Source organism: Parambassis ranga, chromosome 20 (genome assembly GCF_900634625.1).
Source record: "Parambassis ranga chromosome 20, fParRan2.1, whole genome shotgun sequence".
Taxonomy (NCBI): Eukaryota; Metazoa; Chordata; class Actinopteri; family Ambassidae; genus Parambassis; species Parambassis ranga.
The window spans coordinates 18,680,590-18,702,880 of record NC_041040.1 but is presented as its reverse complement, the minus strand read 5'-3'; the positions used below and the strand labels follow the sequence as shown (position 1 = coordinate 18,702,880).

Genomic DNA, 22,291 nt, shown 5'->3' with positions numbered 1-22,291 from the left:
CTTTCCATAACATTATCGAGCTGACTGGTGCACAACAATCAGATCCGGATGCTTCCCCCTGGAAGCTTTTGAATGGTATGAAGCTGGGTGAATGTCATACCTCAAAGTCTAGAGTGAAGCCTCTTCCTGGGGGTCCCGGTGGCCCAGGAGGTCCGGCCGGTCCCCTAGGACCAGGCTGCCCTTCTGGACCCTCCGATCCTGGTTGGCCTGGGAAGCCTGGTGGGCCCTGATCTCCCTGATAGAGACAAATTTAACGTATGAAGAGTCAGCCTACTGTGAAAGACATGAAATCCCACATAGGGTATTCAAGGTTTGTATAATTATGACAATAATGGCGGTTCATTATCGTGTGTGACGAGCTGTGAAGTACCTTTGGTCCTGACGGCCCACTCACACCGGGCTCTCCCTATTAAAAAACAAACAACGTGCTGTTACATTAGTTTAAAAACAGGCTGAGCAGCCACCGTAACACTGACTTGTTCACACCTAATCCCTGCGGCTTTATTAGTCCACAGGGTCACCTCATTAAGAGTCCCCTCTGTTGTGTCTGCTGGTTATTTAGTTGCTGTATAATTGTTTTTGCTAACAGAGCAATAAGAGGCCGCCTCAGGGGAAATCAGAGCGGGTTCATACGAGAGGCGGATCAAAGCTGTGAGCAACAGAACTCACTGTTAGCCTCACCTTATCTCCCCTCTCTCCTTGAGGACCTGGATCGCCATCTTTACCATCAACTCCCTGCAAAAGTCATATTTAATAATTAATAATACACCCATGAGACATTCATTCACACAGTTAGTAGGAGCCTCTGAGACTAAAGGGAGAAAAGACACATTTCCCCCAACGCTGCAGACATGTTTGTGTTCATTACTTTAGCTCCCGCTAAAAATGCTGTTAGCATGAATTTTGGTGGGTGCAGCAAGCAGTGGCAGGAGAGCAGTAAATGAACATAAGGTTAAAGTGTTGAAGGGGAAAATACTGTCTTTTTGGTCCCTTTGCATTATACCTGACCAGACCCTGACCCTGACCCAGAACCAGAACCAGAGCCACTAAACCATTCCTCAACCACCTGAAAACAAGAACTGAGGTCAGCGATGCCTCGATGACAGCTGTAATCTGTCGCGTTTTTCCCATAAAATTAATTTTCTTCCAACTTAAGTGAAGGTCAACTGAAACAAGAAGAACAAACTCACAGGAAGTCCAGGTTCACCCTTCTCTCCATCCTTCCCGTCTTTCCCACGAGCACCAGGCGGTCCAGGAATGACCTCCTCAGATGCAGCTCCTGGGGGCCCTGGTGGCCCTGGAGGTCCTGGTGGCCCCTGATAAAATGCAAGATGGTTAAGTCTCATAGAGTTTCTGTGTGCTGTAGCATCAGGATACACAGTAAGAAATCACAAACTCACCCTGATGATCTCTGCATCACTGTCGAAGTCTTCAAATCCAGACCCCTCCTGAAGAACACACCATCATTCACTCATGCACCAAAAATGAATGTATGCATATTATTGGTGCATGTAAAGGAATACTGAATAACCTGTGATACAGGCTGGACTTCAGTTCAAGCAAGTCTCCCACTTTAAAGGGATAATGACACACATCTTGATTAGTGAGCTCTTGTTTATGTATATTTCTGTCTTTAAGTTTTTAAAACCTGCAGTGAGGTCTAAAGCTTCACTTTATGGGGCACCCATAAACTCCACCAGGTGAAGCTATCTGGGTGCCCTAGTTGTGTCTTATCCTAATATTTTCACTGGCTCATCTATGGTGTGTTTGTGTGTGGGACTAAAATAATGCACAGATGGAGCTGACTGAATAAATCCTGTGTAACTGTAATTCAGGAATACAACCAATCAGACTTCAGCTGCAGCAAACATGGCTTACTGTATAGCATCAGAAACAATGTGACAGTCTGATATTTACATGATGAAAATAAATAGATTAAAATACACATAATCCTTGTTTCACATAATCATTTGGGAATTCACTGTGCTTACAGAACAAAACTTGGATAACCACCTGTCAATCACAAGGTAACAGCCCTTAAAGGTATATATATATATATATATATATATATATATATATGCGCCAGGTAGGATGGCTGTATCACCTTACACACACACACACACACACACGATTGATTATAATATAATATAATAGATACCCATGTGTTGTTCTTTGGTGTTTGTAAAAAACATTAAAAAAATACCAGCTGATGATAATAATAATAGATAAGGATGCATTTCAGTTGAGATTTTATGAGGTTTTTTTGTGCAGGCTCATTTTATGATTTGTGGTGTGTTGTAAGTTCTGCAGCTTTGTGGGGAGTACTGAGTGTTTGAATGCAGATACTGTGTCTAGGCCTTTCTAACTTGATCCAGTCATTTCATCTGTTGAATAAAGTGCCAATGTATTCTTAACAAAACTAAAAACACATGGGTTCTATCTGGACCTGGATTCTTTATAACCTGTGGTTCAGCCAGAAGGTACAGGAATACGGTGGAGGTGAAAAAAAAGTTGACAAATAAACCAACCAGGAACGTGGAGGACTTGCTGAGTCGACCTGGTGGTCCCGGAGGACCTGGAAGCCCGGGTAGTCCAACACCAGGGTCACCCTAAGAAAGATAACAGTCAGTTTGTATGTATTATATTATTATAAATATGATTATCCATTACTATGAGAGGGCCATTGCTCACCTTTTCTCCCTTAAGACCAGGTTCTCCGTGTAGTCCGGGGAATCCTGTTGGTCCCTAGGATAAAGGTACATGAGGAGGACTGTGAGCATGTTGTGATGTCATACATCAGGGCAGTTAGGACCAGCAGTAGAATAAAGTGTATCTCTCCCTTTATGAGCACCATTCTGTCCACTTCAACACAAAATATGAGTCCCACATGATATAACCTATAAATCTAAAAGAGGGCTGTACTTACAGGGGAACCAGTTTCACCTTTGCTTCCCTGGAGAACACACAGAAATAGAAAACCAATCCATCATTTTATAATCGGACTTGGAAGCCTGCTGTAAACACCACAGCAGTGCTTCGTGTACCTCATCTAATAGTAAAAACTCACTGGCTGTCCATCGTTCCCAGGAAGTCCAGGTGGCCCTGGTGGCCCATGTGGTCCGGGCTCCCCTCTCTCTCCATCTTCTAAGACTGGTCCTGGAGGCCCAGGAGGTCCCTGAGGACCAGCTGGTCCAGGCTCCCCTCGCTCACCTTTCTGTCCTACAGACACCTGCAGGGACTGATAGAGCAGAGGATGCTGTTGACTCTGTGATAACTGGGACACACTGTCTACACAACCAGAGTATATTAACGATGTGTGTAGATGTGTACTTACAGTGTCGGATATGGAGGCTGGAGTACTGGACTGTAAAGATTTAACTGTGAAACACAAATTAAGCACATTACAAAGTGATAAATATGAGCTTATATTAATGTAGGGCAGGACAGGAAGAAAAGTTTATAGTCTCTCCAGCACCATCTGCTGGACAATTTTGGAATTACAACAAAAAATGAAACATGATTATTCTAGTGGCTCAATGCACAAAAGCAAAGCAAATGTTTGCTCGGTGTTTTTTCTGTTGTTGTTTTGTGTTGTTTTTAATACCTCTGACTGTGGTTATCTCCACTTCCTGTCCAGAGGTCTCCTCAATGTCTTCATCTTCATCATCGCTGAGTGACATCTCAGTGGGCGGAGCTCGGACCGGGGTGCTATAAGTGGGGTCCAACTCCGGGAGGGGCTAAAATAAAATAAAATAAAATAAAACTACTTGGTATTTAAAAACAAACAAACATAAAACTGAAGGAGAGCACAGATGGAAGGAAATGTTTCCAGATCCAAATGCACTGTCAGACTCAAAGCAGCATTCCACACATTGCAGCATGCTGGCTTATGGCTTATACCATCCTTCTGTATTATTTCATCATCTTATATCTGCTGCTGTTTATGAATGACTCCTGGAACTACCAAAACAATGTGATAAATCTTGTTTTTCTTTCCTGCAGAGTGTTGATGCTCAGAGTGGTTGGATAAAGAACAGCCTGGATTAGTCCTCCACATGGAATTAAAAGCCACTGAGAAGTTTCAGGCAGAGTCACTGAAGGAAGATATCTGGACTAAGAAAGAAAATCTAATATCTCTTTCCTATAAGTGCAGTGGGAACATGGCTTCACACGACAAAAAGCCAGTGTGATTTTTCCATTGGCTTTTTGAGTATTGAAATTGAAATGAAGCTTTTACTTCAGGCCTCCAATCGACACAATCAATAACTTCAGGGTTTCAGGAAACAGGAAATGCTAATGCTAACATATTTTCATACACTAGAAGAAAAGTTCTGAAGGGGTGAGAAGTAACCAAAAAAGTTCTTTAGTTATGCAAATAAATAGTTTACTAAAATTTAGAGTAATTTAACCCTCATGCATTGTTCGCAAACACTACCCTAATGTGTTGTTCGGGGACAAAAACGTCCCCTAACTTTAACGGTTTTAAAAATATATTAGATAAATATTTTTTTGAAATTTTTTTGCATAGACCTTTTAATTAACTTCAGTTCTAATCAACAGTAGTGAAAAAATCATTTTCCCCCAGGATTTTAACCCTTTAATCACCAATTTTATAAGGGGTGGTGCTGAAGATTGAAAAAAAAACACACAAAATGGCTCATTTTTAATAGAAAAGGTGAATGTGGACTGGATTCTTTTGAACCTTTATTACAGTCTTGGTCATGTCAAACATCAGTAAAAAAATTGACTTGATTGCATTATTAGTTTTTGCACAGCACTGGATTTTCTTTTTTTCTCCCTAATGTGTTGTTCGGGGACAAAAACGTCCCCTAACTTTAACGGTTTTAAAAATATATTAGATAAATATTTTTTTGAAATTTTTTTGCATAGACCTTTTAATTAACTTCAGTTCTAATCAACAGTAGTGAAAAAATCATTTTCCCCCAGGATTTTAACCCTTTAATCACCAATTTTATAAGGGGTGGTGCTGAAAATTGAAAAAAAAAACACACAAAATGGCTCATTTTTAATAGAAAAGGTGAATGTGGACTGGATTCTTTTGAACCTTTATTACAGTCTTGGTCATGTCAAACATCAGTAAAAAAATTGACTTGATTGCATTATTAGTTTTTGCACAGCACTGGATTTTCTTTTTTTCTCCCATTTTGTCCCATAGACTTACATTATAAACACACTTTTTTTGACTGCACAGCCATGGCACTACATAATCATGCATTCTTGATTGTTGGTGGTTTACCCTGTTGGTAGGAGGTAAAATTTGTGATTTTTACAGTTAACAACTTAATTACCATATTAACCCTTTACCTGCAGGCCTGTGCTCATGTAGTGTAGTTTCTGGCTTGTATATGGAGTTATAGGGAGTATTTTAGCACATAATTGTGTGTCTACACACTGTGTGTGTATGTTAGAGAGGAAGAGAGCCATTTGCACACTGATCTTGTTGTCTGTGAGTACACACAACCACAGAGTCTTCATAGTAAACAAAAACAAAGAAAGTGTTGCTATGCACGTGTGGCCCTTTGATGTCTACAGGTGCAGACTAAACAAAACAAAAAGGCAAGTGGTCTTACATGTGACCTTGTGGTCATTTGATGGTGAGAAGAGCAGAAAGCAACATGAAGAGAGGATTCACTTGTGCACAATCTCTGGAAATGATTGTGCAGCCTGGCTCTATGAAGGGCCAGGCTGTGAAGCTGTGAAGGCTGCACAAGTAGATCCGTCACTTGTTCACAAGCGAATCCTTCATTCGTTCACAAGTGAATCCTTCACTCATGCACAGGTGAATCCTCTCTTCATGCTGCTTGCTGCTCTTGTCACCATTAAATGACCAGGAGGATGCATGCAAGTCCACTAGTGTTTTTGTTTTGTTTAGTCTGAACCTCTCAGCATCAAAGGGCCCGGCACTTACTTTTAGGGCTGCAACAAATTTACTTTACTTTACTTTACTAAACTACTTTTAATACTAATTTTAGTAGGGGACTAAACTGTAGATTAGATTTGGTTAGTCAATGATTATTTATTATGTTATCAAGTTATCTATCTATGGTGTCTATTTAGTAACATGCACATGTACGTATGGTCGTGTGGAGCGCAACACACCATGGAAAAGGGGCACTTAGACCTCACTTAGACTAATTCAGTGATCTCAACTGAGACACTAACCTAAAAGTAAAGTCACTCTACTGGAGGACGTGTTTTCCGAAAGCTAAAAAAAAAAAAAAAAACAGCTATTTTACCCATCCACAACTTCAGACGCCAGAACTCCTGGATGTTTTCATTTTACATGCTTATGCATTGCCGTTGTACGTCTGAATTAGGTACACTTCACTTACTTAGTAACTTTATTTTCCTGACTTTCCTTCCCTGACAGTGTGCAAATGGCTCTCTTCCTCTCTAACATACACACACAGTGTGTAGACACACAATTATGTGCTAAAATACTCCCTATAACTCCATATACTTAAGCCAGAAACTACAGTACATGAGCACAGGCCTGCAGGTAAAGGGTTAATATGGTAATTAAGTTGTTAACTGTAAAAATCACAAATGTTACCTCCTACCAACAGGGTAAACCACCAACAATCAAGAATGCATGATTATTTAGTGCCATGGCTGTGCAGTCAAAAAAAGTGTGTTTATAATGTAAGTCTATGGGACAAAATGGGAGAAAAAAAGAAAATCCAGTGCTGTGCAAAAACTAATAATGCAATAAAGTCAATTTTTTTACTGATGTTTGACATGACCAAGACTGTAATAAAGGTTCAAAAGAATCCAGTCCACATTCACCTTTTCTATTAAAAATGAGCCATTTTGTGTGTTTTTTTTTCAATTTTCAGCACCACCCCTTATAAAATTGGTGATTAAAGGGTTAAAATCCTGGGGGAAAATGATTTTTTCACTACTGTTGATTAGAACTGAAGTTAATTAAAAGGGCTATGCAAAAAAATTTCAAAAAAATATTTATCTAATATATTTTTAAAACCGTTAAAGTTAGGGGACGTTTTTGTCCCCGAACAACACATTAGGGGGTAAAATTTGCCCACAGTGTACCGTTGACCTATGAAAAATTTTAAAATCATATTAACAAAATTTATGTAAAATTAAGCTTATTGAGGAAAAATGATTCAATTTGTCCACATATTGACAAAGTTATGGCCAAAATAAACAGAAAAATTTCTCTCAGAGGACAAAAATGTCCCGAACAACGCATGAGGGTTAAGTAACAATATTAGCTTCATAAATCTGCCTTCAGGTGATGAGGGATGTATGAGTTTACAGTAAAAGCAGCCCTGGTAGGTGGAGAGCAAAAAACAAAGCAACAAAAAGTTGCTAATTGTCTGCTGGCTGCTGCTGTGTGTTTACATCTTATCTAAAGGGGCTCATACACCCCTCAAAGCTGTGACATTTTCACACTTTTTTATGAAATATGATTATATTTCATTAAAATCAATAGAGTGCAGGAAGCGACCACTGTGCTTCCTGCAGTGGTCGTGTATGAGCCCCTTTAGATAAGATGTAAACACACAGCAGCAGCCAGCAGACAATTAGCTGGGCTCAGCATGAAGGCTCTGGTCTGACTCCGTCTTTGAGTAAGAGGGGAGACTGTGGAAGTGTTTCTTGGCTGAGCCGTTCACTGCTGGCTCCTTGAAGGTCTCACAGTGAAGATGGAGATTTGTAAAGCAGAGGCAGACTACCTGTTTCCTGCTGCCATCAGCCTGCCGGCTCGCTTAATGTTATTGGTAGCTCATCTCAAAAGAAAAACAGTCAATTTCCCAAAGTGTGGAATGACTTCTTGAAGCAAAATAATCTGTTCGTGCCTGTCTACAGTACGCTGTATCTGTCATTTAAAAGAGCACAGAGCTTTTCCAGTCTCCACCGGACTTAAAAGGATAAGAGTAGCTTTCTTTGGTCCCAGTCCAGCCCCAGCTGAACAGGATAAACAACAGTGCTGTGTGAGTGTGTCTACACACCATGGTGTACTCTCTCTCCTCCACTATCTTCTTGACTTCATCTATTCCCTCCATGTCTTCATAAGCATCGTCGCCACTGCCGAAGCCAGAGGCCTGGAGAGAGAAGCAGAGCGGGAAGAAAGGAATCAGAGGATAAACATGGAGGGAGAACAGATGGGTGCTGTCTGAGTTCAAACTGTGGGACGAGAAAATTAAACAAGGAAAGAGGCCAAAAATACAGACAAGGACTGTGTACACTGCAGCTTATCTTTAAATCCAAGGTCAGAGAATCATGTCCAAAACATTATCTGTGCACAATAATGCCAAAGAAAGATTCTGAAAACTGTTTTAAGTCAATCACTTCTAAATGATTTCCTGATGGGCAGGTGTGGGTTGAGGTCAGATCTTGGACACAATCTTTGCTCACAGGGCTTTGCTTGTCTTTACATTTTCCTGTAGTGCTCTTTTTCTACCATCAGAGGGAGTGGTTGCTCCAGGTTTTACAGGTTTTTTTAAATGCAGACTCACATAAGGATCGTCCTCCTCGCACTGGTCATCCGGGGCCGTGGGATCAGACTTGAGCACCAGCTGCTGGATGGAGCCCTGAAGGGAGAGAAGAGGGAGGGAGACTCTGTTAACGTGTGACACTTCATTTCATTCTGTGTCATTACATTTATTCAAGCTCAGTTTCCCACACACCAGCAAAGCCTCTGCACGCAAAGGTTCTTCTGTCATCGCCTTATTGTGCTTTGACTTTACGTCTAATGTCCTCCAGCTCTGATTGGCTGAAAACTTGTCTGGTGTGTCTTTTTGCAATAGTCCAGATAATAAGTTTATTGACAATGAGAGCGGGCTACAGGACAAACACCTGTTTTTGATAGAAGAGAAGCTCGGTCTGTGAAATGTAATGATGGTGAGGCAGTGAGCAATAACAGAGAGAAAGAAGGGACGGTGGATGTGAGCTGGGACAGCAAAGCAAAGCAAAGCAGAGACATGTGTTTGTGCGGTAAACAACACATCTGACACAAACAAAAGAATGTGCCACGCAAACCCTCGCTCCCTTTAAACTATTATGTGAGCTCCTCCTTTTAGGACGAACACATGGATGAAATGTTGAAGCGGTTAGTCTGGTTTAGTATTGATCCCTGCTTAGGAGTTAAAGTCAGCTTTGGCTGAGGGTAAAGGTACGCCTATTAAGAATTAACACAATGAAATTGTCTGAGCCAAGAGAAGAGGCCGTCTTTCAGCCTTCTCATGACATCCTCGCCTGCATTCCTCACAAGACAAGCAGAAGACACAGAAGACAAGCAGAGAGGAGTGGATGCAACAGGAGTTTAACAAAGTCAGACAGATCTGGAGAACACTCAGAATTCACTGAGGGATTACATATCCCATATGGCCTGCGAACGCCTCAGGACCCCTCAGGAGGAACCAGACTGTCTGCTGCCATATCTGCCTCCAGACTGAGGCTGTCATGTGAAACAGTGTGAGGCAGAGCTGCATCATCCATGCCCACTGTTGGTTTGAGTCTCCTCTCAATGGACACAGTACATGGAGAACCTAATATATATGTGTATACACTATAAATGTACAGGATCTCTTTGTAGGTGTCATACATTTGTGGAAATGAACTTATTAATACCTGCTTAATTATCATTATGAGGTTCACTTGGCAAACTAATGCAAATAACTGGCTGCAGTCTACCTCCTTATCTCAGACTAGCTTTAAACTTGTTTCATTCTCAAAGAAAATCCTAAAATCTAATCTTAAACAAAATCCACTGTTCTGGAACTGAAGCATCTTGTAGTTTGTCCAACACATGAACTTTTTTTTCCTAAGTATGATGATCAGAACTGAAGGGTGCTGTTTGTTGTTAAAGTCACAGGTCATGTTTTTTTTACTTACGCCACCAGCTATGAGCTGATGTATTAAATATAAATAATTGGTGTCATGTCTTATTAAAATGTAATATTCTTTGGATAGGCTGGAACATCTTGATGACATAACAGATATTTCCTGACTGCTGACACTGACCTATTTCCTTCTAGCAAAGCGTTCTAAATGAAATCAGACATGACTGAGAGTAAAGCGCTGAAGCATTCCCTGATTTGTCGTCTTTTACTGGAGCACTGAGGGCAGCGTGTATTATCACCTCTTCCTGATCGCTATTCAAACACGCAGCTGTCGTTAGAGCCTCCTTGATTCCACTCCTTTTAATCAAAGAATTGGCAGAGGCACTTGTGAACAGTAAGTCATTCAAGATGAGGGACAATCAGCCGTACTCCAAAAAATGTAAATCACATACAGTTTGTCATTTATGAGCTCTCATAGGATAAAGCTGTGCTCATACACATGTGGTCATTCATTCTTTGTCTCCTGTGACGGTCATAAAGCTGCCAATAAAGACTATTGCCTTCATGTCTCAAATGTAAAGTAGGCAGCCGCCCAAACTCCACGTTTGTCTCAGTGTCCATTCTTAAGAACACACTGACAATAAGGAGTGAGGAATAAACAGAAAAACAGCTGTCATGCACAGACACTCACCACAAACCTCGCCAGGCCCGTTCCCCCAGCATTACCTACGAAGATCCCTGAGCTGGCCTCGAAGGTCAGAGGCTGTGAGCTCCTAGTGAAGGCCACCCGGTGGTATTCCTCACAGTCCATGTAAAGACGCACCTATGAGGGGTTAAAAAGGGGACACACATAAGCAAATGGAACTGTAGACCAACCAGTGTTCTATGTACAGCAGGCATAAATAAACATATCGCCCAGCTTTGGCTGGTGCATCACATTAAGTACAGTCAGGATCAATGAAGGGTTTTTGGTCATTTGACCACTACATTGTATTTATACCATTTTCATACACACATACATTATTTTGGGGCTCATTCATGATATAATGGAACATTATAACATGGTTGACAATGGTTAGCAGATAAAAAGTAATACATTTGCATAAGGTCTAAAAAGGTGTTTATACAAGTGAGGGAGGCCATCATTATTTATTTTTTTTTTAGATACTGTATTAATTTGTTATGGCTGCTGCACAAGCAGTGTCATACAAGCGCGCCACAGGCTAGGGTGAAGAGTCTTGCCCAAGAACACACAACAGTGAGGGAGGAGTTGGGATTGAACCACCAACCTTCTGGTTATTGGACAACCCTGCTATACCACTGCGCCACTGTTGCCCCCATTAGGTTGAAAAGTCCAAATGAACCCCCAAGAGAGAGCAAAAACATTGGAAGTGGCCAATACTACAGTGTGGGACCGTCTTAAAAGGAAGGAATGAACTGACTCAGCAACAGCTAAAGACCTGAAAGACTATTGAAGAAGAACCCTTTCACAACATGCAGCCAAGTCAGACTCTGGAGGAGGAGTGTGTCAACAACAAAGTCTGCAGTCAGAGACAGCTTTATGACTGGAAATACTGAGGCTTCAGTACAAGGTCAAATCCCACTCAACACACAGGATCCTTTGGACTGATATAACTAAGATAAAGTTGTACAACAATGAAAAATACAGAGGACATGGTGGAGGCAGTCCTGACATGGGCATGTTTGTGCATGTGCTGTTTATTGATGATGTGACTGCTGACTCCTGTCCTAGGATTTTGATCTTGCACTGAGCTCCTCTCAACCCTCTGCCGTGGTCCAATTCTGTGTTTATGTGCCACTCGTGCATGCCTACACTCAACTCCCCTCCTCTGGTCCACTCCATCAGCACAGCACACTCACCTCTGCACCCTGTACCGTCAAAGTGAACCTCGCCCATCTTCCTGTCAGGTCCCCCATTTTGAAGGAAGCTGCTTCTTGAGTCCCACCTGTGGTTTCTGGGTCGGTGTAGTACAGTATGACCCTCTGGGAACCATCCTCCACCTCAGACAGTGCTACACCTAACTGTACAATCTAAAAAAACACACAGAAAACATTTGTTTGTTGTTTACATATGGCAATAAGGACAACACCATACAGAAGAGACTGCCTTACTTTCTGATAGGCATCAGTGATGGCGAACAGCACACCGCCACGCCGCGTGATGGGCTTAGCCGTGACTGTGATAGCAAACTCATGATAGAATGGGTCGGGGATGAAGGACTTTGTGAGGCGGCCCACATTGGCGTCTGGGCCGAAGCTGTAGGCAGGGTAACCCTCGAAGCCCGTGACAAAGGAGACGGAGGGAGGAAGGGGGACGCCGATCAACTCCGTCAGGTCCAACGCTCCCAGAGAACCACGGTCTGCAAAAACCAAACACAGAGATGGAAACCATGTCAGTGGAGGAGAAAGGAAACACATCCAACAAAGTGTATCAGAGTTCATTGTTAGCCTGCTGACACCTCTGCCCTACAACAACAAACACAAGTGGAAAAAGTCATCCAACAGAAGAGCCGCATGCAATACCCCCATATGGAAACAGCACAGAGTCAGCGGTGAACCTGAACTTCACGGTGCAGAAATTGAGGTTTCATGCATTTGTTGTCTCAGTCACTGCAATTACTGTATTTATGATGGATGACAAATCCTGTTTGTCTGAGGTAACCTGCCTGATCTGCCCTTTGTCCATCTATTCAAGTGAAGGGGAATGTATTTTCTGAAGCATGGATTGTTTTTCTAATTATTAAGGTATTGCCCTGTTTGTGCAGTGCAAAGATGGAGAATTATGCAAAATATAATCTACAGCTTTATTTATGTACTGTAGATCCTTTCCAACAAATCCTTCACTCCAAACAATCATCCAACACATAGAACCAAAGCTGCATTAGTACATGATAACAAATACAACCTACCAACACTTCGAATAACGGTGTGTACCTAATACCAGACAAAGCACCTCCATGTGCATTGTGCCCTACCATGTGTGGCTAAAGTGTGCTTGAAGGTGACATGGTAAACACTTCATAGACAGCAAGGGGGGCTCTGTGTTGGCCCCCATTGGGTTAATCCTGCTCAGGGTCAGGAGTGAAACTCTGATTAAAGCATTCCACAGATCGGCCTGTCGGCCTGCCCAGCCCATCTTTACCTACCACGCTGAAAAGATCATTTTATCTACTCTGAGCACCTCTCAGGAGGATCCTGAGGCCCTGATCTGTTCCAGCCTTCCTTGCTTCTATCTGAAGCTGGACAACACATCAGATACACCTCATGAACTTTGCCAAGAGGCTGAGAAGGGGCTTCCATCTGTCCAATACTCCCACCCATGTCATTTTATTCTGTAAACTCACTATTAACTGCATGCACGGCTCAATGCGCATTTGCTTTGCGTCTTTCTCCCTGTCAGTCATACACACAAGCAAGCACACACACACACACACACACACACACACACACACACACCTGGTTCTTCTTAGACCCTTGAAACAATTGGCTGTTTTTTCAGTGGGCAGCAGAGTGCAGATGCAGGGCATCTGGAAGGCATTAGGCTAGACTAATACACACACGCTGTGCAGTGGCAGCTCCTGTAAATTAGACGTACCACGTGGCGGCGTGTGTGGAGAAATGACAAAGAAGGAAAAGAAAGAAGTGGAGTGCAAACATTAAGGCTTTACAGTAAGTGCACACACGTGTGTGGCCAGTAAAGCTGCCCGCCACAGGAAGAGAGGCACGCACCTTCCCCCATGCCATTAATTGGATTGAAACCCACACAATTAAAAATAACAGTGAAGTGCAAACCACACCGTCCCGCTGTGTAATCTCAACTGCAGACAAAGGTCCAGAAAGTAGGTCTTTTTCATACATGCATCCATTTTCTTCCACATTTTCTCATCTTAACTAACTTAAATGCATTTTATCGAGATTTTACGTGATAAACACAAAGTAGCACATAATTATGAAGTAGAACGAAAAAGATACATGGTTTTCAAAATTTTAAGCAAATAAAAATCTTAAAAGTGTTGCATTTGTATTCAGCCCCCTGTACTCTGATACCTTTAAATAAAATCCAGTGCAATCAATGGCCTTCAGAAGTCACCTAATGAGGTAATAGGGTCCACCTGTGTGTAATTTAGTTCAGTACAGCTCTTCTCTTCAGCAGGGACAGGGAGGCTGAGTTGATGGGGAGATATTTTGCCAAGAAGAATGGGCAAATATGTCAGTCTGTAGATGTGCGAAGCTGGTAGAGACAAACCCCAAAACGCCTGCAGCTGTAATTGCAGCAAAAGGTGGCTCTACAGAGTACTGATGTATACATGGGTTAAATACAAATGCACGTAACCATGTATCATTTTTGTTCCACTTCACAATTATATGTTACTTTGTGATGGTCTATCATATAAAATCTCTATAAAATACATTTAAGTTTAAGATAGGTAGGTCACAGGTGCAGCAACCCAGACCTCCTGCTCCCTAGCCACCTGCTCCTGCTAATCCAGAGAAATATCAAGGAATTCCCAGGCCAGCGGAGTGATATAATATCTGTCTCCTGAGTCTACTCCAAGGCCTCCTCCCAGCTGAACATGCTCAGACCACCTCACCAGCAGGTGAGGTTAACGAGATGCCTGAACCACCTCAACTGGCTCTGCCCAATGAGGGGGGCAGCAACACCACACCACACTCCCCCAAATGACCAAACTCCTGACCCAAGAGATCAGCCAACCTGCAAAAGAAACTCATATTGGCCACTTATATTGGCGATCTTGGTCTTTTGGTCACTACACACGGCCTGAGGCCTTAGATTCTACCCTTTTCCAGCTTGGGACAATATGGCCTCCAATCTAGAGGTGCTGATTATTATACCGCCGCTTCACACTTGCAAACTGCTCCAGTGAGAACTGGAGATCTGTAGCTACCGTGTCATCTGCTGCTGCTGTGCGTTATGTCAACACAGTTGTTTTAAAATAAACAGGCTGAAAATATTTCACTGTAATAAATATAGAATGCAAGCATGGAAAATACTGTATTGCACAATGTTCTAATTTTCTGAGATTCTCACTTGTAAAGCTGATGCAGTGAAATCTAAGCAAGCTAAAACAAGCTCTTAGAAATATTTTCCAGCTTCTCTTTGACCTAATTCTGATTCCAAAAAAGAAAAATCCTGGAATCAGTATTTGGTGACTAGCTGTCCGTTGGCCTGAACTCCGTTTTATATCTCCTCAGCGCTCCAACAGCTCAGCCTGTCACTTCTGCCTGTGAGGGTGACTTCACTGCACATGTTTCTTCACTGGGTCAGACACGAAACAGCTGGAGAGATCGCCATGGAAACGCAGATACACTCTCCGCGGCGTTAGCTCTCTCTGAGCCAAAGGAAATTATCAGTGAGTTCTAATGAAAGCAGTGAAACAAAGAAAAAGATGTCAGCTGTGAGAAAGTTGTGAGTAATTCCGCTCAGGGTGTGACCAACTTCTCACAGTAATCAGCTTTGGCTGAGTCTGTGCAACACCTGCACTGGAACAGGGGGACGGTTCGATAGAAAGAGCACATGTCTTCTGGTAAACTGTAATAAGTTCAAGGTGTATAGAAGATGCTGCCATGTGAGCAAGTTTTTGAGTCACTGAGGAACAACGCTGGCTTTTCAGAAGGTAACTCCCTTTTCTTAGGAAGAGAAGTTGGCCACCAGCTGCTGAAAGATGAGCATCAGATCATAATCTTAGTTTAGATGAGATAATAAGTCACATTATATTACATTTCCCATGTGTGCTCAAGAACATGGCAAAAAGCAGCAGAGGCCTGGTAGGGGAAACATGGACCACTCCAATGTAGCAGTGTATGTTAAGATATTACAGTGTTTTTTTCATAAGAACATTCATATAGAAGCAGTTCCATGTACAGTGCGTGAGGATGTGTGTTGACACAGTGGTGTTTGCATGCTGCTGTTTCTGTCCAAATGAGCATCTCATCCAAACCCTGCAGTCTCTGACTGTGTTTTTGTGTTGACACATTGCCATTTCATAGAAAAATAATAATAATACTCTAAATATTATAAAATAGAAACAACCAGAATGCATCATCTATGTTTCACTTATTATTTGATGCTCTTAAGACATATAAAGTAACTGTGGCATGCTTTAGCAGAGTGCAGGGTCTACCAGCAGACTAGCAGTTAGCATCAAATGCCTCATGTACTGTTGTAAAAGGTATACAGTCAAATGATAGTTGAGGGATGTTTATGGTGCTCTTCCTTGTTGATGAGGCTCTGCTCATGTGCAAGATTTATTGTATGCGTTAGCTAGCTGCTAGGCTAGTGTGTTAAGAGCTACGATGGCATTGCACGGCACTGTACCGACCCAGCAACCTGGGTGGTCAAGCATCCATCGCCTGGTCTGACCTGGTGATGGATGCTTAGAATCATGAGTCATGAGGACACAGTGACCTGCAACTATAGAATAAATTCATCCTTGAATCCAAGTCCCCCGAGGTCTGAGATGTCATGTTCCAAGAACTGGATGCACAGATGCACCAATCACAAACATAAAACCAATATGGAGGCATAAAAATAGTTTGAGCGAAACACAGATTTACTCAATCACACATGCAATCCAACAGCTGATATTTGGTTTTCTAAGGTTTGGTTCTACCAACGTTCCAGATGTGAGCATTAAAATACAGTAGGAAGGCCTACACCTTAGTGAGTCGCACACAGTTCAGAAAGAAGGCACAATTATTTATTCTTGATGTTTTGTTTCTGTTTTGAGCCATCGTTTTTATAAGTTAAGCTGCCTCCACTATCACAGTTTAGCTGGTAGCTATTGTAAAAGTTTCCCAGTAGGACATGTGCCATATGAACCATGGTTTTACACAACATAGATTCAATTCAATTCAGTTTTATTTATATAGCGCATTTTACAATCAGAAATTGTCTCAAAGCGCTTAGATAAATAATGGACAGAGTTACAGGTTTGTTGGAAGTCTGTACCCTGCAGTGGATGTAGGATAGAAATAGCTGTCTAAATAATGTGGTGATGATAGATGGAGGATTTGGAACAGCCAACCAGAGTCACTCAGCTGTCAGTCAGCTCAAACCAGAAATGAGCTATTTGATGATAGACTCTAGTCAAACCATCACAGATACAGAAAGATTTTACAGACACAGACACTGCAAGCACCAACATGTGCACAAAAGTTGTTTGTGTTTAGGCACAGGCGATCCACAACTGTTGACTCATAAAGTATTTAGAGATACAAGAAAAAAATGGTTATGCTGCATCTTGCAAAACACACAGTTCTGCCTCCCAGGCATCTCAGTGAATAATTACTTTAACCCTCGTCTGTTCCCAAACATCGCTGACGATCATCACAAAAGTTGGCTCACCGGAATAATGTAATGTAAAATATTAAAGCCAGGCAAAGTTCAGTTCACTGATCTAAATGAGAATACCTATTAAAGGCTGCTTCTAAGTGAGAAATTATTGGTAGTGTGGTTTAAGTTTGGTTTGGAGACACCTCCAAGGCCTTGTGTAGCATCAAAAATGCTCAAAGAAGTGGAGTTTCCCTTCTGTTCTTCTCTTTTCTTCAAATGAAATGTTTGATTGATGATGTCAGCTTTGTGCTGTTGTGGAAAGCACAAGAGACCACACAGCCTGTGCATTTAAAAGGTGAGTATATAATGTGTGAGACCAGGTGAAGAAACAGGCCTGTGTGCGTTTAGCACAAAGGTGCTCTGTTAGCATTGAGCCATGTCTGCCCCATTATTACAACAGAGAAGAGAGTGTCAGACGTGAATAGACCTTGTTCAGGGTGATGTCAGAAACTAAAGACACTGACAGGAGAGACTAATGTTGTCCCGGTGCAAAAAGAAACCAGACCACCAATGTGCTGCTATAATTACGTGTTTCTCGACTTTATCGCTTACAATAAGAAAGCATTTGTATATACCAGAAAAAAAGTTCCTCTTGTCAATGGAAGTGACAGAATTCTCACCTTTTTTATACATAGCACTATGACAAAATGGAGACATTAGTCAAAATTCTAAGAAAAAAAGTGAGAAGAGACATGTCATGCTGCCATCGTGCTCACATAGGAATAAGAGAACAGAATGGAAGAAGAAGAAGACCTAAAGTTGCCTCGATGAGCATGGCCTGGATGAATGAGAACATCCACAGACAGGAATAATAGGCCTGCGTGCACAGAAAGAGACAGAAGCTGTCCTAAAGTCGGTCTGCTACCAGATTGGCTCAGTTTTTGCAACGCAGCTTTTTTGATAATTTTTTAAAATCCAAAACAGACAGCCTGTGATTGCATCCATTTATTGATCCCAGTGGAAAAAACACATTATGGTGTTGCAAGTACCTTACTGCAGACACTGAAACATATGATACTGCTGAGAGGCTGATTTGTGTGGGAATATGTCTCCTACTGTTTAACGGGCTGGAGTTCCCCAAATACTGAAAAACAAAAAACCTTTTTTCCACTCATACCTAGCCCAAAATACAAGAGGTGATTGATAAGTTCTTGGTCTAAGTGTGTGACCCAGGTCGTCCCCCTTGAAGCACTCAGAAAACAAAGGCTTTTAGTAGCTCACTGTGGCACACATTCAGTGCCCCTTCATTACTAAGACCCTGAGAATGAAGTAAAGGATGGCCATATAATGGTTTCGTTTTTCTGTGATGCCACATTTGGTCAATAATACACCCGACTGGTATGACACATGGTTATTTTTTAGCGGAACATATGGAAATATTGCCCGAAGTCACCTTAACGTAGGACTGATAAAGACACAAAGTCTGATGGAGGTGGGTGGGGGAAAGTGGTGTATTTGAAAGACTGAAATATTGACCTCATGTTACGTTATCCTGGCGAGGATTGGGTGACATTTCTACTTTCAGAATCAGTGTCAGTACTGCAATGGTGAAACTGTAAATTTAGCCTAGATATAAGTTTGAGTCCCTAGGAAGCACAGATACAATGGAGTGCTTCATACTTGGGAAATTCAAACATATATCTGGAGATGCCATGTGGGGCTTTCAATGTGGCAAGCTTTAATGTTCAGCATAAAAGGAGTCTGTTCTCCTAAGGCAGAAAATGCCAGGAAGCACACTTCATGTAAAACCCTCTGCAGAAGACTACTTTACATATAAATATGAAGAAATATAAATGTTTGTTAAAAATGTTACACTTCATGTTTTTCTGTGACGACAAACAGTTGGCGCCAGCAGCCCTCTCAGTGCTTTGTGAAGACATTTTCCACAATAAAGCCAACATGCATTCATGTCCTAATAGCCCTGCAACAGGACATCACCAGCACAGCTGATTATCCCATAAAATAGGAACAGCTTTTACAGCCGTTTAAATTTCAACAGCTTGTAAGATGAACCAGATGGTTTGTGGGAATCAGAATTACATAGTGCCCGCTCTCATGGAGAAGAGCCAAGTGCATTTCCACAGGTATTTTAATTCATATCTGAGTAACTCTCCTTTTGGACATGCTTATCAGGCCAGTGGCCGTCAGTAAAAACATACAGGGCAAAGTCTCCATCAAACAGACCCGAGAGTCCATTTCCTCCTCCGTCTTCTCACAAGAGTGTGTTTACAATGCTGCATGCCACATTTATCAGGTCGTTCAGAGTATAAGTACTCCACATGTACAGTCAGTGGCTGCTTAAATAAACAAAGTGCGAACACTGCAAAAAATCCTGTCTGTATGTATCTGCTGTTACCAGCGACACCACCTCCAATCATAAAAAGGATTTCGTAACAATCCATGACACATGATGTTCTTGGCTCACCGCTGTGTCCCCAGTTAACCCGTGTGCAGGGCTCCATTCACAAGCATTATGCCATGAGTCTTATTCAGGCACAAGCTATTAGTTCCCATGGGTGGAAAAAATAAATAAGAGAAAATGTAATTAGCTCATGGGGTAAATGGAAACCAATCCTAAACGACATTAAATGTTTTCAGGGAAATTCCACAGTAGCTAAACCTTAGACAATCCCGCAGGGAGGAAATGATAAGCTGGATGGAGAGCTAATGTTAAGCGTCTTAGTGTGCAGACTTCTGTGGTTACTATTGTCACGTTTGAGATTTACAATGCTACCTTTAAATCAGGAGTTCTATGTGCTCAACAACAATGACTTTTGAAAATCCAAATCTCTGTAGTTTCTCACTTGCCACATGTAGTCAGATGCTGCCTTGCAATTAAGTGGAAACACTACTTTGCAACTGTGGTCCAAGCAGACACACCTCTTTGTACTTGTATCCAAGAAATGACTCGCTGTACCCACCACAGCAGAAAATGAGGTAGTGCACACTGTCTCATCCTTATTGATGCCAGCTGCAGTGTTGAAACTACTGAGCAGAACTCCCAGATGTGAGACGACGGTTTAAATGATGTGATTTTTCTTTCCTGACAGAGTAGTAGGCAGACTCAGTCTGGCACCAGCATCTGATGAAGTGGGTGGAATCAGGGAGTGATTGGGATCTCTCGTGGTCTGAACTGACTGTCCAGGGAAAAGCAGGTGTCTACCACTGTAGACCTACTTCTTAACACAGATGTATATTACGGGTACATGCTCACTAGGTAACCAAGCTGTAGCTGAAAGTGATGCAAAACTATGAGTGTAAACAAATCATAGCTCCCCTGCCAACACTTATTAGGAAGGTCATTCTGAAAAGCATTGCCGATCAGTTAGTGCCAGCAGTAATCACACACACACCTGCTTTAAAGGGATTAAAGAATTAGTGACTAAGTTAGTTTTCCTTCTATTGTGGCTGATTGCCAGATTTTGTGTGCAAAAATCTTGCTTAATCCACCCTTTTCAGAGAAGAGTCTGCCTATGGCTGGCTGACACTGCACTACACACAGACACACAATGAGAGCCTTATACGTGACAGGTAAAGTGAGGTCTGTATTGGGGGGTTAAAAAAAGGCTCAGTTTTTTAAACTCTAAAAAAAGGGGGCCGAGCGGTAAGCAGAGAGCGCATTCTTGTGTTTCATCCAACATTCATCCTGAGGAGCAAGCAGGGTTTCTCAGTGAGGTGGACCGACCTCGTCTCGGCCGGTGGTCTTACAGACTTCTGTCCACTACTTAATATATGAAAATATATACAGTGGAAAAGCTCTCACTCAAACACACTTATTTCAGTGTTAAGCTGTGCTTTGATCAACAATCTCTCACATGTAAAAGTGCAGCCTTATGCCAAGATTTGATGTGAAGCTTAATCAAATGGTACATGAACAAATAAAGCAGTAAACACTACATCTATCACATACACAGCAGGAGCAAAGATAGGTGGTGTTTGTTATGTGCACAAAATAAACGTTGTTCTGCATGCATACAATGGGGTCCGGCTGCTGTAGGTTTCACACAGGGTTAAAGGTCATAGTGTGACTTCAGCAGACCATGGAGAAGGAGTGTATAATGACTTCCTAATGAAAACAGTGTAACTGTAGCATCCAGTAGGGTAAAGGTCAGCACAGGTCACAGACAGAATGAGCTTATAGTATTGCGATGTATGTTATTTTGTGATTATTTTTATTCTTAAAAGTGTACTACATGCTTGTGCCATGCTACACTCAAACAAGTAGTTTTGGTCAGAGTTTGAACCAAAGACTCATAGCTCTAAAGTGTGCCCATATAAGCCAAGAGAGTGGACAAGAAGCCGGGTCACTGATAAGGGTCTTTTTTCTCCGTATAAGCTGGCAGGTCCAAGGCTGAAGAGAGCCAAAGGCCAAATAGTTTAGTCGGTTAGGTTAGTGTTGCCAAGTATTCTGCCTCTCTGTTTTACCCGAAACACACTTGTACGGACACACACACACACACACACAGCAGCTCCCTGCTCTCTCAGGATTCTTATCTTCCATCTCAGTACAGTGCACCAACTTGGCAGCACCACCAGGAGAACAGTCTCACCTTTGTATAGTGAAATATTTGGCAAATATTTTCTTAATTTTTCACTTAAAACCCTCATGGCCATTTTTTAGGAAAATATTAGTTACGTCCAGAGCTTTGAGCAGCAGGTTTTTGTTATATAAAAGAATAAGACACTACGGAAAAATATGCCCTAAGTTAAGGAGGAAATATCAATGTTCAGGTAGGTCCACACAAATTATGCTTTCTGAATCAACTTTTAATCAAATAGACATTTTAACTCCCTTTCACATTGGACAAAATAAGTTACGAAGACCCAATTGTGTCCTCAGTCTCAAAGGGACAGTCTATTTCTAGCATTCATCTCTCTGTAAATTCAGCACCTCGTTCCTCCAGCCACCATAAATTCTACTCATCTCAGTTTATGCACATGTAGCCTACTGACTGTCAGTGACTATGTTGTAGGCTCAATATTTTAAAAACTAACCTTGTACAGTATAAGTACATTGGTGACATACTACATACAGATCCTAGATTCTTTGAGTATGGGAGTGGAATTTCCTGCATCATGTTTGAATAAAGAT

At 41.8% G+C, this 22,291-nt stretch overlaps 1 protein-coding gene across 1 annotated transcript in view; it reads right to left on the bottom strand.

Moving 5' to 3' along the window:
• LOC114453359 (collagen alpha-1(XVIII) chain-like) overlaps positions 1-22,291 on the bottom strand; it is a 45,403-nt gene that overhangs the window by 6,591 nt on the left and 16,521 nt on the right. The window contains exons 3-18 of the mRNA XM_028433221.1: positions 11,958-12,205; positions 11,706-11,876; positions 10,516-10,647; positions 8,499-8,573; positions 7,992-8,084; positions 3,605-3,737; positions 3,335-3,378; positions 3,068-3,238; positions 2,927-2,953; positions 2,692-2,745; positions 2,529-2,609; positions 1,401-1,448; positions 1,191-1,316; positions 682-735; positions 371-406; positions 101-235 (exon numbers count right to left, since the gene is read on the bottom strand). Of these exons, the coding sequence (XP_028289022.1) occupies positions 101-235; positions 371-406; positions 682-735; positions 1,191-1,316; positions 1,401-1,448; positions 2,529-2,609; positions 2,692-2,745; positions 2,927-2,953; positions 3,068-3,238; positions 3,335-3,378; positions 3,605-3,737; positions 7,992-8,084; positions 8,499-8,573; positions 10,516-10,647; positions 11,706-11,876; positions 11,958-12,205 (1,628 nt within the window). The remainder of the gene's footprint in view (positions 1-100; positions 236-370; positions 407-681; positions 736-1,190; positions 1,317-1,400; positions 1,449-2,528; positions 2,610-2,691; positions 2,746-2,926; positions 2,954-3,067; positions 3,239-3,334; positions 3,379-3,604; positions 3,738-7,991; positions 8,085-8,498; positions 8,574-10,515; positions 10,648-11,705; positions 11,877-11,957; positions 12,206-22,291) is intronic.